Source organism: Schistocerca nitens, chromosome 3 (genome assembly GCF_023898315.1).
Source record: "Schistocerca nitens isolate TAMUIC-IGC-003100 chromosome 3, iqSchNite1.1, whole genome shotgun sequence".
Taxonomy (NCBI): Eukaryota; Metazoa; Arthropoda; class Insecta; order Orthoptera; family Acrididae; genus Schistocerca; species Schistocerca nitens.
Window position 1 is genome coordinate 725,183,905 of NC_064616.1, and position 17,285 is coordinate 725,201,189.

General features: G+C 38.5%; 1 protein-coding gene across 1 annotated transcript in view; it reads left to right on the top strand.

Moving 5' to 3' along the window:
• The first annotated feature begins 3,561 nt into the window (after positions 1-3,561).
• Positions 3,562-17,285, top strand: part of LOC126248696 (phospholipase A-2-activating protein) — a 133,240-nt gene continuing 119,516 nt past the window's right edge. Inside the window, exons 1-3 of the mRNA XM_049949977.1 lie at positions 3,562-3,835; positions 4,056-4,243; positions 10,008-10,244. Coding sequence (XP_049805934.1) covers positions 3,693-3,835; positions 4,056-4,243; positions 10,008-10,244 — 568 coding nt within the window. The 5' untranslated portion in view covers positions 3,562-3,692. The remainder of the gene's footprint in view (positions 3,836-4,055; positions 4,244-10,007; positions 10,245-17,285) is intronic.

Below are 17,285 nucleotides of genomic sequence, written 5' to 3' on the forward strand. Positions count from 1 at the left end.
TACGCAAAGCGTCTAAATTTGTTTATATTTAGTTTGCCCCCCCCCCCCCCCCCCACCCAAAACACCCCATTTCCCGCGCTTGTCCCGTTAGTGTCATTAGGCTTCTTGTGGAAAGTGTGTGTGTTTGTTTTTCGATGTATTTACGTCCTCACAATGTGTACATAATGACTTTAATGCGCCATATTGAAATCGTGGTTTATGGTCGCTTCCGCCATATTTGTGACGTCATGGGTCAAAGCAGACGGGCGGGATCGGACGCTTCCGTATTTCCCAATAGTTCATACCACAGTTATAACACCCGAAGGAAACTGGATATCCATTATGAGCTAAGAACGAAAAGCATGGTCCAGAAGGGGGTTTTATACAGTGGCACCAAGATTTGTAATGCCCTCCCACCACACATTAAAGAACTGGTTGGAAACATGCCAAAGTTTAAAGAAAATCTGAAGCAGTTCCTTTTAGATGAATCTTGTTACAGTATTGATGAATTTCTTAGCAAAAATGCATATAATCTCTTGTTTGTGCTTAAACCTTAGTGTGTGACCTCTACAATTGATTAATCATACTCTGTAAGTACAGTGTATCTTAATACAACACCCAAATTTATGTATGTCTGTATATTCTTTCAGATATCCTGTATCTTAACTAAAATGTAAGGGTATATGCTAAACTTCACAGTTTCTTTAATCTAATGATAAGATCAATGTATCTGTTCACAAAACAATAATCTGTAAAAAACCTTGACTCGTTCTATATCCAGGGACATGTTCCCATATGGATCCTATGGAACACGAAATAAATAAAATAAATACCTGATTCAGAATAGAGTATCCAGTCTTTAAACTGATGTTATTTGACTTGCCTATTTTTTCTTTGATTTGCGTGTATGTTTTTTCCAACATTTATAAATAAGTTATTTTCATTGAAGCTTCAAAAGTTATGTTATGTGAAACTCTGTCTTCCAACTCTTCTGTTGAATTAGTCTTGCTATGAGACATATGTCATCTGTATATGCCCTTAAAGAGTGTGTGTGTTATTTATTTAGTGTACTATGTATTTTCTGTCGAAATCCGTGAAATGAAAGTTGTCAATGGATGAATAAACTACTATTACTACTTGTGTCACTACTTGCTGTAGCATGTTTTTTACATACAGGTGCAATCGATGTTGATATAGCATTCTCAACACCGACGTTTTTGAGATCCCGATTCTCGCACAATTTGTCTGCTACTGATGTGCGAATTAGCCACGACAGCAGCTAAAACACCTACTTGGGCAAAATCATTTGTTGCAGGTCGTGGTTGACGTTTCACATGTGGCTGAACACTTCCTATTTCCTTAAATAACGTAACTATGCGGCGAACGGTCCGGACACATGGATGATGTCCAGGATACCAAGCAGCATACATAGCGCAAGCCCGTTGGGCATTTTGATCACAATAGCCATACATCAACACGATATCGACCTTTTCCGCATTTGGTAAACGGTCCATTTTAACACGGGTAATGTATCACGAAGCAAATACCGTCCGAACTGGCGGAATGTTTTTTTTTTCCTTTATTGTAATTTGAATCACCTATACAGGCGGGCTGTCAGCAGCATATTACGCTGCTCTTCAGCCTTAAGTGGAACAATAACATGACATAGAGGTGACATAGACAATACAAAAAACGGCGGGCAAAAAATGGAGATACAAAAAACAATAAACATGAAGCCGTTCACGCTGGACGATAAAAACACTAACACTTGTTGACACGGCGCACAAAACACGGAGGACGGCGACGGCACATGCGAACAGTGGAGTTGTAACTGCGAAAGAACGCGAAACACAAAACGAAGCACACACACGAGACACTGATGGCGATGATCTCCGGCGCGCGAATGTTCACTATGCGTGTGCGAGTCCGGGGACCTGCCAAGAGAGGAAGAGGAGGAAGGGGAGTGGGAGAGCGAGAGGGGAGAGCAGAGATGCCATGGGCAGGGGCGATAGGGGGGAGGGAGGAAGGGGGGGGAAGCCCGGGGGAAGAGGGGAGGAGGGAGGGGACGGGGGAAAAGGAAAGAGAAGGGAAGGGAAGAGAAGGGAGGGAGGGTGCCTAAAGGAAAGGACACCGGAAGTGGGGGGTGGGGCAGGGTCAAAGTGGATAGGAGGGGTAGATGGAGGGGAGGAGGACATCATCAGGGAGGGGGAGCTGGCGGAAGTCACCTTGGGAGAGGGTAAGGAGGGTGGAGAGATGGAGACCGGGTGGGACGTGGGAATACAGGCGCGGCAGCGGGCGGGGGTGAGAGAGGATCGGGGAGATGAGCGGGTGAGGAGGATCGAGTTTACGGGAGGTGTACAGGATCCGTATCCTTTCAAGGAAAAGAAGGAGGTGGGGGAAGGGGATGAGATCGTACAGGATCCGCGTAGGGGAGGGGAGACGGATGCGATAGGCGAGGCGGAGAGCATGGCGTTCAAGGATTTGGAGGGATTTATAAAAGGTAGGGGGGGGGGGGCGGAGATCCAAGCCGAATGGGCATAACAAAGGATAGGGCGGATGAGGGATTTATAGGTGTGGAGGATGGTGGAGGGGTCCAGACCCCACGTACGGCTGGAGCGGAATGTTGCGTGATACCACGTACTTACACGTTTGTGACTATTACAACGCCATCTATCACAAAGCGAAAAAAGTGGTCCATTCATATTTCTTTACGTACTATACGAATATGTAATAAAAAATGGGGGTTCCTATTTAAAAAACGCAGTTGATATCCGTTTGACCTATGGCAGCGCCATCTAGCGGCCCAATCATAGCGCCATCTGATTTGCCCTTCAAGCTAGACGAGTTTCGTTCTTTGTAGTTTTTTCGTTTGATGCCTATTTCGTGAGATATTTGGCCCATTCACTATCAATGGACCACCCTGTATAGAGTCATTACCCTATATTTTATATGCATTTAGGAAATATTCCTTCTTTCATGGATGGATTTACAAGAAACTTCAGTGGTTTCGTGAAATAATGACAACAATCTATAGATAAACCATCTAATCTGTCAGTGTTTTTACTTTTGACGCAAGCATTTTAATGCTTGCTAGCGTGCTTGCATGATTGATAATTGATCAAAGTTCAACCAACTTGAACAGCTTATCGAATATGCTAATTTATATTCAGACGATCCTTCATTCTTGTACAAAGTACTTGTACACGCATGCTTCTCAAGCGTGCAGTAATATGTGTGGTTATATGAAGTTCAATGTCTCCTAACTTTCATGAGTGTTTTGGCAGCTGGCACGACAGTGAGCTTGTAGGATGTTTCTAGAAGCAAAGTAGCTGACGCATTGATATATATTATGCATGTGCAAGTTTTAAGTGTCTGTGGAAGGTGGCTTGATGCCACATATTATATGTGCCTTATGTCTGTTTACGTAATATGTTCGGCGTCCATGAGGATTTCGTCACTATTGATCAAAGACACAAAATTTATATACATATCTGTCAATCAATTCACCTCAAACTAATTCTCGTTGCGGCTCTATGTGTGTTGTGTAGCTTCTGTATGATGCTCTTTGCACTGACAGTAGACACCGGTAGACGCTGAAGATCATAATAGTGGCGAATCGTGTAGGTGACGGGACGGAAATTTAAACTTTGGTTTGAGTTTAGTAGTCTTTTATGCATTTAACATAGTGCGTTACATAGCGCTCTGATACAACAATGTCACAACAGAAAACGAAGTTTGAATTGAGTTACACGATTTCTGGACATAAAGCAGACGTACGTGCTATTTGCACGACGCGCTCGGGAAATTTGATAACAGCTTCACGAGATTGTACAGCCAAGTTGTGGGAATGTGACCAGTAAGTTATTGTAAAGTAGACATTATCGTCCATATTTTTGTTCGGATGTGTGAAATGCTTGTATTGGTAAATTAGAAGCGATACTAGAATATATAATTGCTTGAAATGTTATATTTATAACCACAAGTCAAAATTAAAGTCTTAAGGCCACACCCTTCATATGTAATGTGTTTATGCACATATAAATGTAATTATATTGTGTTTTTTTCCTGTTATACAGGACCAGACGTAGTTTTGAGTATGGATTAACGTATGAAGACCATCGCAACTTCGTATGTTCTGTATGTGTCGTCACAGATGAATCTGACAGGGATTTCGTGGTTACTGGAAGTAATGACAAAATTATCCGTGTATTTGAAATATCTGGCAATAAACCCCTACTTATGTTGATCTCCCATAGTGATACAGGTATGTTTATAAACACTGTGTAACGATCCGTTGTTGAACACTTTGTATCAAATCGTTCAGTATACTATACACTATTGCTACAGATATTATTTGTTGTATGTTGAGTTTAAGTTGCAATCTTTGTGTGGTATAACAGTGAAAACATTTCCTCTTTCAATTATTGGTGTACTGGTACACTCAATTTTTATTTTTCGTATTTACCTCTGCATTCGCGGCAGGAAATTTCGCACATATGCAGATAGTTATTTCCATTAGTTCCGAGTATGAATAAATTGTTCCTGTGAGTTGTAAGAGAGCCTAATTTTTGCGGTTGGATTGAGAAAGTAACTGTTTGGGACTAGGATCAAGCTTTCGTATGTTGCGTGAACTCAGGTGTTGGAGTGAAATACCAGTTTACAATGTGAACAAGATAAGTTCCAGAGTAATTGTGTTTAGGTATAAATATTTCTTTTGTGTAATGAGTATAATGGTGGCCTCGATAGTGATCGTCTTTCTCAGGAAAATGCAGTATGTAGTTAATCAAACAGATTGTTTCATTGAATTTTGATTTTGCAGGTGAAAATCGTGTTTATGTTGGTTTGTGTGTAATTGTGTATCATGGAGTAGATAACATCTTTTTGATCCAATTTGGATGGATATGTATTGTTTCCTAAGGCTGCGATCAGATAGTGAGTTGACGGTTTAGCGTAGCTGTTGCTACATAGTTTTACTTATTTATTAAGTAACCAGTTCTGTTTGGAGCCATCAGTCCTTCTCGTACATCGGATCAGGGTTTCAAACATACAATACCTTTTTTTATGTCAGTGTTTCCTAAGAAATAAGAATTTTAATGTGACATACAGTGTTAAAATGATTTTAGTTCCTGAAATAGCAGTCAAGAACTGATAGAGTTAATGCAGACAGTACTTGTACTACTGCATCTGCTGCCACTAATTGTGATAGCAGTGGTGGTGGTAATGTTAGATAAAATGTGTACAAGGCAGATGTTTTCTAATATAGCAAGTTTAGGGGAAAGAAAGTTTAAGGAGATTGCACCACCTAAGAATATTGCGAAATGAGGACAATCCGGTCGGAAAGAAGGATGTACAAGGGCAATGAGTGCGTACAGGGACAGTGTTAATCCTTATGGTTGCTTTAGTAGATATGTAACTGTCTTTAGAAGCTGGGGATGTTATTCAGTTCTCTAATATGATATGGGAGGTTATAGCAGAGTGGGGTTTATGCCAGTGAGGAGGGCTTCCAGAAAGTAGCTGAACAGTGCTGTAGGACTTAAAGGATTTTGCTCCAGTGGGAAGGGCAGTTTCTGCCATGTTGTTCAGATAAGTGTGTTAAGGTCGAGGAGAGAGATGAGGGACAGTATTCATTGGTAAGACAGTAGACAAGATGGAGGATATGGAAATCTTTGTGCTTGTCTGCACAAACCCTGGCTAGCTGTTCATATGATTGTGAAATATGATCAAAGACCCAGACATCACATATATCACACACACACATTCATAACCAGTTCCATATGCTGTGAGCTTTCCTGAGAAAGGCCTCGCTGGATCACTTGGCTGTAATCAATAATTGGAGGTATAAATGTTTGTAAAAGGTTCTTTCCTGGTCAAGAGGGAAGAGCTTTTTATATGTTTGTAGAATGTGGAGAGATGCTGTTGCCTTCTTGCACACTGCAGTTGCGTGCACATTCCAATTCCGATTTTCATCTATTATTACTCCTAGACTCTTTGCTGAAGGAGAGAAGTTGGTTTTTGTCCCATTTAGGGTCAAAGATGGTAAGGATTCCCGATAATTCAGGCTAATGAGCCCAGAATGATCAGCCAATACTTGTTGGGTTTTTGCACATGGGCTGGTATTGAAATTCTGGATAGCTGTCTTCCGGTTTATTGTTTTTGCACTTAAATACAACTGAACATCAGCAGCATACATGTGGTATTTGCAGTGGGTCAAAATGGATAACACATCATTTACGTACAGTGGAAAGAGTGTAGGCTCTAATACCAAACTCTGGGCTGAAGTGGGTCATCTTATGCTACCTGCCTTCACTGTGGCTTTAAGATGCTAGACTTGACGCATTGCTGGTGAGATGTCATGTGTGAGCGAAACCATTTCACTGCACTTGGCGAGAAATTTAGTCTGCTAAGTTAGACAAGTAAAATGCTGAAGTGTCAAAGGCTTTGCTAAAGTCGAAGCAGCACAGAATAGTTGCCTCTTGTGCATCCACGGCAAACTTCAGATGTTGTGCTGCTCTTGCCTTGTGGCAAATAATTCACATCGGTTTTCACTTGCCTTTAACAGTGTTAGCTTTATTGGTGTTTGCATGTGTTCAGCAGTTTTCAGTTGTGAATGCAGGCATGTGTTTGCAATGGAATGAGTCAAAAGGAGTGTTAACTGTGCAGTGGAGATATGATTTTGAGCTTGTTATTCATGCATGTACGAAGTCTCCAGATATCCTATGGTCTGTATGGTGAAAGAAGAGCCCAATTAAAGTGGGATTTGTGTGGTTACTTTGTGTATCAACCAAAACGAAACACACAGTGTGATTTTGTATGTGTAGCCTATCTGTGACAGCAACAGTGTGGCCAGCTGTCAGGACTACTGTTTTGTCATTTGAAGCATAGCGAAAAGAACCCTTGCCAATCACCCATGCACCAAAGAGTATGTATGTGCATGTATAATGTCTTAGACATGATTTTGTCAGAAAAAGTAATGCAAAGAACTGTGCAAGTCTGAATGGCCCAGTATTATGTAGACCCACAAGCTTATGCATTTAATCGAAACAGTTTCACTAGAACTAGTTGGATGGTGTGAATAATGTGCAGTCTATCCTGATCAGTCACTGATTGGTTAATATAGTAATGGAGAAATAAGAAAATACAGATATTTATACGTAAAAAGTATTACATTGTGAACAGTAATAACAAATAATCCTCTCATTGTAAAGAATTGATTTCATTATATCAATGTTAGGGAGTGAAAACTCCGTAAATCCATTTGTCTGTGAAAACCTTGTAAATTCAGTAACCAGTAACTCCATAATCAAAGAGAGATTTGAAAGTGCGCAGATTTCTGTAATCTGTCAATTAACTAGGCTTTTACTATACAGTTAAACATACTGCAACTTTCTGTATCACTTTCTAAGAAACCATTTTTGCTTCTCCTGCAAAATTTAACAAAATGGAAGTTAAGGGGTTTTCATTGCCTAACATTGATATATAGTGTGATTATTTTCAAAACATATACAAAGCAGGCCTTGCCTGTGTCAGATTAATTTTATTTTTTCAAACTTCCTTATTTTACAAAACATGCTTTGGAAACAATGTTAGCAGTTATAATGTGATCACTGTTTACTTTTTGGTTGTATGAATCTTCAGCACAAATGGAATCTGTGAACTTGTGAAAAAGGTACATACAACTGTAAATGAGAAAAAACAGGTTCTGGTAAATACAGTTCTTGCCCTATGAAGCATCTGACCTTGTGCTTTATTAATGTTTGTAGTGAAGGCTGTTTTTGTTGGTAATTGTTTTATCATTTGGAAAGGCATGTTTAGTGTGGGTATGAGCACAGTTCTATCGAAGTCAATTAATTTAGCAGTGATGACTTACTTTCCTGAGTTACCGCTAATCGTACACCATTGATTAATCTCTTATTAGCATTGAGATTTCTAATTAACATAATAGCATTTTTCTTTTGATATGCTGAATCGAACTGTCTTCAATTACACTGAGCTTCTGTATCTTGCTGAAGTCGAAGTTATCTTTGTTCATCACTTTGTCCAGTATTAATTCTTCTGCTTGGCTGAGCGGTAATGTGCTTGCCTCCCATGCAGCGAGCCTAGGTTTGATTCCCGGCCGGGTTGGAGATTTTCTCCACTCATGGACTGGGTGTATGTGTTGTCTTCATCATCATTCATGAAAGTGGCGAGATTGGACTAGATAGGAAATTTGTACGGATGCTAATAACTGCGCAGTTGAGCGACACACAAACCCAACATCATCCTTACAATCATTTCATCCTCATCATTGGTACGCAAGTCACCCAATGTGGCGTCAACTGAAATAAGACTTACACTTGGCTGAATCCGATTGGGATCTCCTGGGCAACAATGCCATACGATCATTTCATTGTTTTCTTCTGTGGTCTGTGACACATTCCAATGCTGCAGAATGCCCTCAGGTTGGTGGTCTCTTTTGGTCTGCATGTTATGCTCCATTAAGAACACTGATACAATTCAGTTTCTTCACACAGTACACAATAGTTGCTATAAGAAAAAAGGAAAGAAAGAAAGATAAAAACATCTCTAACTGCTGTTGTGCATGAGAGTAAATTTAGATTGTCAGTAGATGCTGCCTTCTATATTCCTTACATCAATATGTGTGGCCGAACTTGTGTGATGGACTGTGCTTATGTACAGAATCTAAGCAAATGAAACAGCTGCTGTGCGTGTTTGTTAAACAGATTGTCAATAGGTTGCACTGTGTACATTGCTTTTATCAAAAATTTGTTTGGAATAGCTATTTTAATGAATACAATAACTTTAAATTATTAGTGTGTTTTTTGTTGTTAGTGGTAATTGAAATCTTGAAAATGATGTCTCAATCTTAATTTTGATTAAGTAATATGGGAGATATGGCATACGAACAAAAAATGCCTCTAAGAAATAATATATAGGATTGTGCGTGCCCACATATACTATTGGCAATGTGATCGCAGAGGAGAATGTTACCCAAGCTCTCAATCATCACTGCATGCTATTGTTGAGAAATGAACTGTTAGAACTGGTATGTAGTTGACTGCAGATCTTCGTTGAGTTTTGCGTTGAAACTCCACTATCACAATTTTGCATGTAGGTTCCCAACAGGTAATTTTGTTGCCTCTGCTACACTGCACTTAGCACTCATTCATGACAAAAATGTTGCCATCTAGGTTGCCATTCTGTTTAGGTGAAAGTAATCTATATTACACATTTGGCAGGATTTACTATCTATACATATTGTAATTTTTTATGTTTAATACATGTTTTGAGACCGTGCAAGGTGGCGCAGTGGTTAGCACATTGGACTTAGAAGAACGATGGTTCAGACACACGTCTGGTCATCCTGATTTAGGTTTTCCACAATTTCTCTAAATCGCTTCAGGCAGATGCTGGGATGGTTTCTTTGAAAGGGCATCACTGATTTCCTTCCCCATCCTTCCCTACTCCAAGCTTGTGCCCCATCTCCAATAACCTCATTGTCAAAGGGACGTTAAACACTAATCTCCTCCTCCTCCTCCTCCTCCTCCTCCTCCTCCTCCTCCCTGTTTTGATTAGCCAGTTGAAGAATGGGCAGATCATCTTCTACCAAAGAGAAATCTGTATTGTTCCCACATTTTCCAATGTAATCACCATCGTGTTTTCAGAAATAGTGCAATTGGCAATTGATGCAGAGTCGTTCATTGTTTGTACCTCAGTCACATTATTGTTCTGTGACCCAACTAGAAACTTAGGCTATATGAATTACTTCCTGTAACAACAGTGAGAAGACCTCTGGTGAGAGTTAGCAGCTAAAACATTTAGATGTGTGGGCCTGCTAACTGTTCACAAGTTTTGCCTGTGTGCCACTATGCTTTGCCCTCTGTGTCCCCCTTTCCCTCTCCTTCCCAGTGTTTAGTGCCACATCCTTTTTAACCCTACTCGTGGGGGACATGAGAAGACTTAGTGAAATGTGGGTTTGATTGAATTACTATGCAGCTTGATCCCTTTTTTTATAAAAATCTTTCTTGCAGTGTGCTCTGTGCAACCGGGCATACTTCCAGGCACACTTCTTAGTGCATCTTGGGACAAAACTGCTGCCTTCTGGAATATATTTGATGACTTCAAAGAACCCACTGTTGTACTGACTGGACATGAAGCAACTGTATGGGCTGCAGTGCAAATGCCTACTGGAATAATTGTAACAGCATCTGCAGACAAAAATATAATGATTTGGGAATTAAAAGGCACACTGATTGACACATTGCAAGGTAAGCTACAATCTGTAGTTGTTAGTGGTGTACTTTAAAAATATGGGAAACATTTAGCGCTAAAGTTATAGTATTTTTGATCTGTATTCACAGTGTTAGGTCATAACGTATGAAATATCAGGTTTTATATTGACTGAAGTTGAATACTTGCACATGATAAAAATTATGCCATTGCATGTAGAAAGTGATGTTTACATATCCCAGTACACAGGCAAGAAATCAACTGACATGTTATCAGAGGTTTTCTTTGCTGCTGCTGCTGCTGCTGCTGCTGCTGCTGATGATGATGATGGAGAGCTTGTGGCAGTTTGTTAGTGAGTTATTTTGATGTTGGCAGTTATTGGCAATAGATACTTTCACTATAGTTGACATATTCTACTTGTGAGAATCACCAACTGTATTGATATTTAAGGGAAGTCTCATTGTTGATTTTCAGTTGCACATTTTTAATTACATGGTGTGTTTTGATCACTCAGTAGTACTGAGTACTCTGACATGAGATTCTGAGTAGACAAGAAGAGTTACTGACTCAAATACTTAAATCTGAAGATAATCGTGAGTGTATATTCAGAAATGTGAATTATTTTAAATAGATTCTTTACCAGGTTTGGAGTTAAGTGTGTGGTGTTGTGTATGGTTGAAGATTTAATTGTATGGTTTGTTTTTTGTTAGTTACGGATGTGGCAACGAAGTTCACAAGTAGGTCCCTGCAGATCACGATGATGGACAACAAGCTGATCCCTATATAGTTATTAAAGTTATTTGGTTTCATTGCAGAGTATGTGAAATGTTAAGCTAGTTGGGAAGGTGTGGAACTTGCCAGCATTGATGCATCTTGGATCAGGGACCAGTGTATGTGGCATTGTTGGTGGGACAACATATGGTGTTCTATTCAGAGGGGTTCCTAGTTGTAAAACTCTAGACTTGCTAGTTGAGAGTGTGTGTTGATGACATATTGTGTTTTTAGATTTGTGTTGGTTGACTTTTTGTGGTGAGAATCATTTTATTTTTTTACTGTAGTAGGAATGGTATTGGTGCTAATGTGCATATTGTGTGTATATAATGTGGTATTAGTGTAATTTTTTATGATTTTTTTTTCTTATGTTGTTAGTTGTTGGCAATTATCTTGAACTGTGGGTTGTGGGTATTGTGGAGTTCGTTTTGCCGATGTAGGTGTTAGTTATGAGATAGTTTTGGTGTTGTGGTACTGTGGACAAGTCGACTGATTTTGTTGTTACTGCATTGTTAGTTTCTGTGATTTTTTGCTAGGTTTCTAGTGGAGTTACTTTTAGGATTTCTATATTGATTCTGGTCTTTCAAGTAAAGCTATATACTTAAACTCAAGCTGTAAGTACTGCATTTTGGTAGCTTTCATGATTTTTCACTGTACCTTGTTACTGTCACTGTTTTGTGCATTTCACTATTAATGTGATTTTGCTATTGTTATGTTATATGTTAGTTTCTCCCCACTAAAAACCATTTTTCTGCAGTTGTTCCATTAGTTTCAGTATCTGTTGTTAATAATTTGTATGATTCTATACTTCATATTTATGTTTGTGCACCATGGAAGCGTTGTGAGTATTGGTCACTATTTTCAAATAGTGTGTGTTGGCTCTTGGATTGTGGTATGACTTCATGGTCAAAGCTGATGGGTGGTATCGAATGCCTGGGTTTATCTGTGGCCAGGTGTCGAGACAGATTAAATCTTATAAGTCACATGATAGTCTGAGAATGTATTATGCAGTGCATGTGGTGACTGTCACTGTGGAGTGCTTTATAATTCTTATGCCCAACAATTTCTCCATTGTCATTTTTTCTTCTATTGCTTCAGGCACGACACGTGGTTAAGCAAGGCACTAGGATAGAGGCAGTACAGTTTGTTACACAGGAATGAGTTCAAGCAGTTTTGTGAAATCCTGATGTGAATATAACCACTAAATTTGCAATGTATTTTTTTTTTTTTAAACTGTGGTTGTGAGTTAAGAAGTTGATAAGATACTTACCACGGTTACATAAATAATTTTGTGACCGTGATATACATCCAAAATTATAATGCAAATTAATGTTAGTTACATAACCTCTGTTCACTTTCTTCAGATTCTCTCCATAAAGTGGAATGAGCAACAGGATCTATACCCCAACCATTTACAACTTCGGAATTGCAGGAAGGTTTAAGTAACCCCCCCCCCTCCTCCTCCTCCTCCTCCTCCTCCTCCTCCTCCTCTTCCAAAGTGAAAAGGCTGCATGCTTTGATGAGATAGTCACAGAACGATGCGAGTTCTGTGGACTTCTCACTAACTGTTGGCTTATTTCCTTTTTTAGTTTCATATTAGAATTAGATTACCATCAGTGTTTGAGAAGACTAAAATTTGTAAATGGTCTTAGGTATTCAGCCAGAAGCCATTGTACAAATGGTGCAATACTCTAGGATCCTTAATCCATGTCCTTGAAAAATTGCATCTGACTGGCATTCAAGCAATTGAGTGGCTGTAAAACCGGGACTTTGATTTTTATTTTTACTTTTGGTTATGTTGTTCATTGTTCACAATTTTTGATTTGTAGTTGTAATCATACTTCTTTGTTCAAGAACATCAAACACTGAATAAAATCTGGGTTGACTGTTCAGTACAGTAGTAAAAATCTATTAGATTATGCCCATTTACAAAGAACTGTCATCTTTTATCATGAACTACATTCTCAAGAAATAGCAGGAATAGTATTGAAGATGTACAGCAACAATTTAGAGCAGTCTATCGTGACCAAATGTAGCAATAAATAATCTGAAAGAATGTTAAATGGTTTCAGTTTTGGTGCTCAAAATACAATGACTCATTTCTCATCGGATACGTGAAATGATACTCCAATGGCTATGTGAAACTGATATAGTACCAACCTAGGTATGGTAAACGATATCAGCTCATGGTTTCACTTATTTGACATATTACATTTTTTAACAAAGTTTTGTTGTAGCTATGGCTAGAAATAACTGCAGTGAGAGAGCATTATAGAACTTTGTCGCGTGTAAGTTAACAGATAACTACATTGCGTGAAGTTCACATGTTAATCTCATGTTGAGTAATTTGTTTCAGCATTTACGTAGTTTTCCTCAGACTAGTTAGTTACACATGCAGCAAATGGAATTTGCTGAAATTTGGTTTTGTCAGCTACCATTTGCTTTATGAAAATCAGTTTGGAGCAGCTGTGTAATTGGGCCTGCTTAGACAGGATTTTAGGCTGCATTTCACATTGTATACAATATTTTGAACCATACATGATTTAAATACTGCCATAGACTGCAGCAGCATTAAGTTTTATGCAAATCCCTGCTCTCGTATATTAGGTACCATATAGTAATAGGAAGTATTATTTTGACTTTGCAGTAGTGTAGGTGCCACAGAATTCTTAACATGTTAGGGCTGCTGTAAGACAAAACACAGCTGTTTGTGCATGATTGTATTTAGGATTTTGGGTTGGAGGCAGCATGATTACTTCTGGAAAATTGCTGGTGCTGAAGGTTGCTTTCATATGGAATTTACCTTGTATATTTCTGTAATTGAATTAAGAAGTCATGGCTAAAGATTTTAACTTCGTGTCACATAAAAGGGACACAGCTGTCATTTATTCTTAACTGAATACTGAACAATAGTTTGAAAGTGAAAACAGTTTTGTCACTTCTTTTATCAAGAATTGGAGGGCATCTTGTGTTACATTATATATCATATTAGTTCCTGATGTAAACACATCAGTATTGTAAAGCTGAAGCACTAGTGACTGGCCACAGGCAAAATTGGTGTGCATTAGTGTTAGAGGTAAATTTGCAGTATGTGCTAATGTTAAAGGCTTATATTGATGCAATGCTGTGTACAACAAACTGTAAGCAGCAGCTGTGTGATACTTTCTTTTTGCCCACATTTGCTGCGATGCAGTTTGTATGACTGGTCCTGGGTTTACTCACATTGCTCATTGCAATTGTAATTATAATGGCAAAGACCAATTACAGGGATAGGGCATGCAGACGTAGACATGGTAGTTATGTTGCAACCTTGATCAAGAGATATATAACAGTGCAAGAGAGTTAAGAAATGTGCGGATATGAAATATTGTAGCATAGAACTTGCATGATAGAGGGAAGCAAATCTGTTGCCATGAGAAAAGTTTGTTAGTATGAAAGATATTATGTGAAATACAGTAAGCAAGTGGTAATAGTGAAGTAATAAAATTATCTAATGTAATACTGTTATATTAATTCAGTGTATGCAGGTGGCTGATAGGATGTAGTTCGTAGACAGGTATGTGTCAACAAAATCGTGGACTAACAAAGATGGTGAAGGCATTGGTGCTTAGCAGTAAGTTTTTGGTGAGAATGGAGTAGTAGTGGTGTTCAAAGACTCCACATGATGGTTAATGACCTCATATATCCCCTTTTGGTGAGAAGCAAGGTATTTTTGCTAATTATCTGTATGTGTGCTTCCTAGATCCTCCACAGTCTTTCCAGCAGTCCTTGTGGTCTGTTTCCACTAGCTGCTGTGCTAAAGCTATGCCTGCCTTCCTCCTTATTCCCTATTTCTGACCCCACTGCTATTTCATATCTCCTTTAATTCCTCCCCAGCTTCATACTTATACTGACTTATACTGAGCGAGATGGTGCTGTGGTTAACACACTGTACTCGCATTCGGGAAGATGACATTTCAAAACCACATCCGCCTGTCCTGATTTAGGTTTTTCATGACTTTCCTAAATCGTTTAAATCAAATGTCGGGATGGTGATAAAGGGAATGGCTGATTTCCTTCCCTAATCTGAGCTTATGCTTCATATCTAATGACCTCGTTGTCGATGGAATGTTAAACACTAATCTACTACTCCTCCTCCTCCTCCTCCTCCTAATCCTTCATGTTTCTCTCTGCTCTAAATCAGTTATTTTTACAGGCCTAGACACACATTTAGCTATCCTTGCTATACCCCCTTCTCACATTGTCCCCGACATTCTTCCACAATGCATGTTTTGGCAATATCCTTCCAGTATGTCCATGTATGTAATAGATGGTTACAAGGACTTCAGCTGTTCAAAATGAAATGAAAATTAAAACACATGCATTCATCTCTTTTTCATTTAATTTATATGCAACCAGTTTCATTATTCCATTACATCATCTTTAAGCCAACCATTTACAATGTAATCAAGTTAATAAACATGCTAGTAAAAGGACAGTATGAAAATTGATAAGTAATATCCAAGGGAATTTAGTATAAATATTTGGCAACAGCCAAAGCGTACAGTGTGTTTACATCAATGTTTGTGAATCATTCACAGTAAAAAGAGAATATCTATAAAATTTTATGAATATTAACTGAGAAATATAAAGTCATACAACAGTAAAACTAATCTATGTATTGAAGGTCAGTAATGTCAGCCTCAGAGATCTAAGGTGTCTCATACTTAATAAAAAACTAAAATGTTAAACTTATGTAATATGAGGGTTAGGCACAACCAAAATAGATCAATAAATGGATAATCAATGGGTACATGGGTGAATGGTAGAGTGCAGATCCCTGAAGTAACTGTAAAAAAGTGCACAGGAATATCTGTGCAGGATGGTAAACATATGAAAGCATATATTGAATGAAATCAGAAAGCAAGAAAATGAACGAAATGTGCATCTTTATGAAAAGTAGTCCTTGCAAGAAACAGGTCAGAGGATGGTGTCACCTATTGTTAGAGAATCCGATACAGACAAAGTGTGTTATATTTGTTTTACATTTTAGTTTTTTATTTATTAAGTATGACACACCTTAGTTATCTGAGGTTGACATGTTTCTGACTTCCCATACAGAGATTAGTTTTTACTGTTGTATGATGATCTATTTTTCCAGTTAATATTTGTAAAATTTTATAAGTGTTATCTAGTTCCTTTTGAATGGTTTACTAATGTTGATGTAACATCCTGTACAGTTTGGCTGTTGGCAAATATTTACTGTCAATTCCCTTGGATATTAATCTCTCAATTTTTTACCTTCCTTTTATTAGTATGTATATTAACTTGAGTATGTTGTCATTGTTGTTTTTTACGCAGGGACCTGAAGGTGGTGTAATTGGAACACCAAAACTGGTTGTGTAAATAAATTAAATGCAAAAGAGACAGCCACAGGTGTTTAATTTAAACTTCAGCTGTGAAGTTTGTTCTCTACATACATAAATGAGCTTAACGGATAGGGTGGACAGCAATCTGCGACTGTTTGCTGATGATGCTGTAGTGTACAGGTGTCGTTGAGTGACTATTGGGAGCTGCAGGGTGACTCGTACAGAATTTGTTTGGAGTGAGAATGACAGCTTGCTGTAAATGTAGAAAAATGTAAGTTAATGCAGGTGAGTAGAAAAAACACTCCTGCAATGGTTGAATGCAGTAGTAGTGGGATGCTGCTTGACACAGTCACCTCAATTAAATATCAAGGCATGACATTGTGAAGCAGTATGAAATGGAATGAGCACCTAAGGTTAGTAGTAGGGAAAGTAAATGGCCAGCTTTGGTTTATTGGGAGAAATATGGAAAATTTAGCGTACCTATGAAGGATACCGCGTACAGTACACTAGTGTGACAAATTGTTGAGTATCAGGGACTCCCACCAGGTTGAAATAAAGGAATATATTGAAGCAGTTCACAGGCTTGCTGCTATATTTGTTACCAGTAGGTTCAGTCCACACACAAGTATTACAGAGATGCTTCATGAACTCGTATAGGAATTCCTGGACAGAAGGCAATGTTCTTTTCATGAAACACAGTTGAGAATTTTTATGAAGCATATTTTTAAATGACATCATATTCGCCATTGACTGTGAGAATTATTTATTACATAATTGCAGTTTCAGCTTTTGGGTCATTGTCAAGTGGTGCTGCAAAAGTTAAAAGAATATAAAAATGAAGCACAGAGTGTAAGAGGGTCATTGCAAAAGCCATAGAAACTAATTTTTGTCTCAAAAGTGGTATGAAATTAAAAAATTCTGAACTATGCAAATGGTAGGTTAGTTCATATGTAAACATTA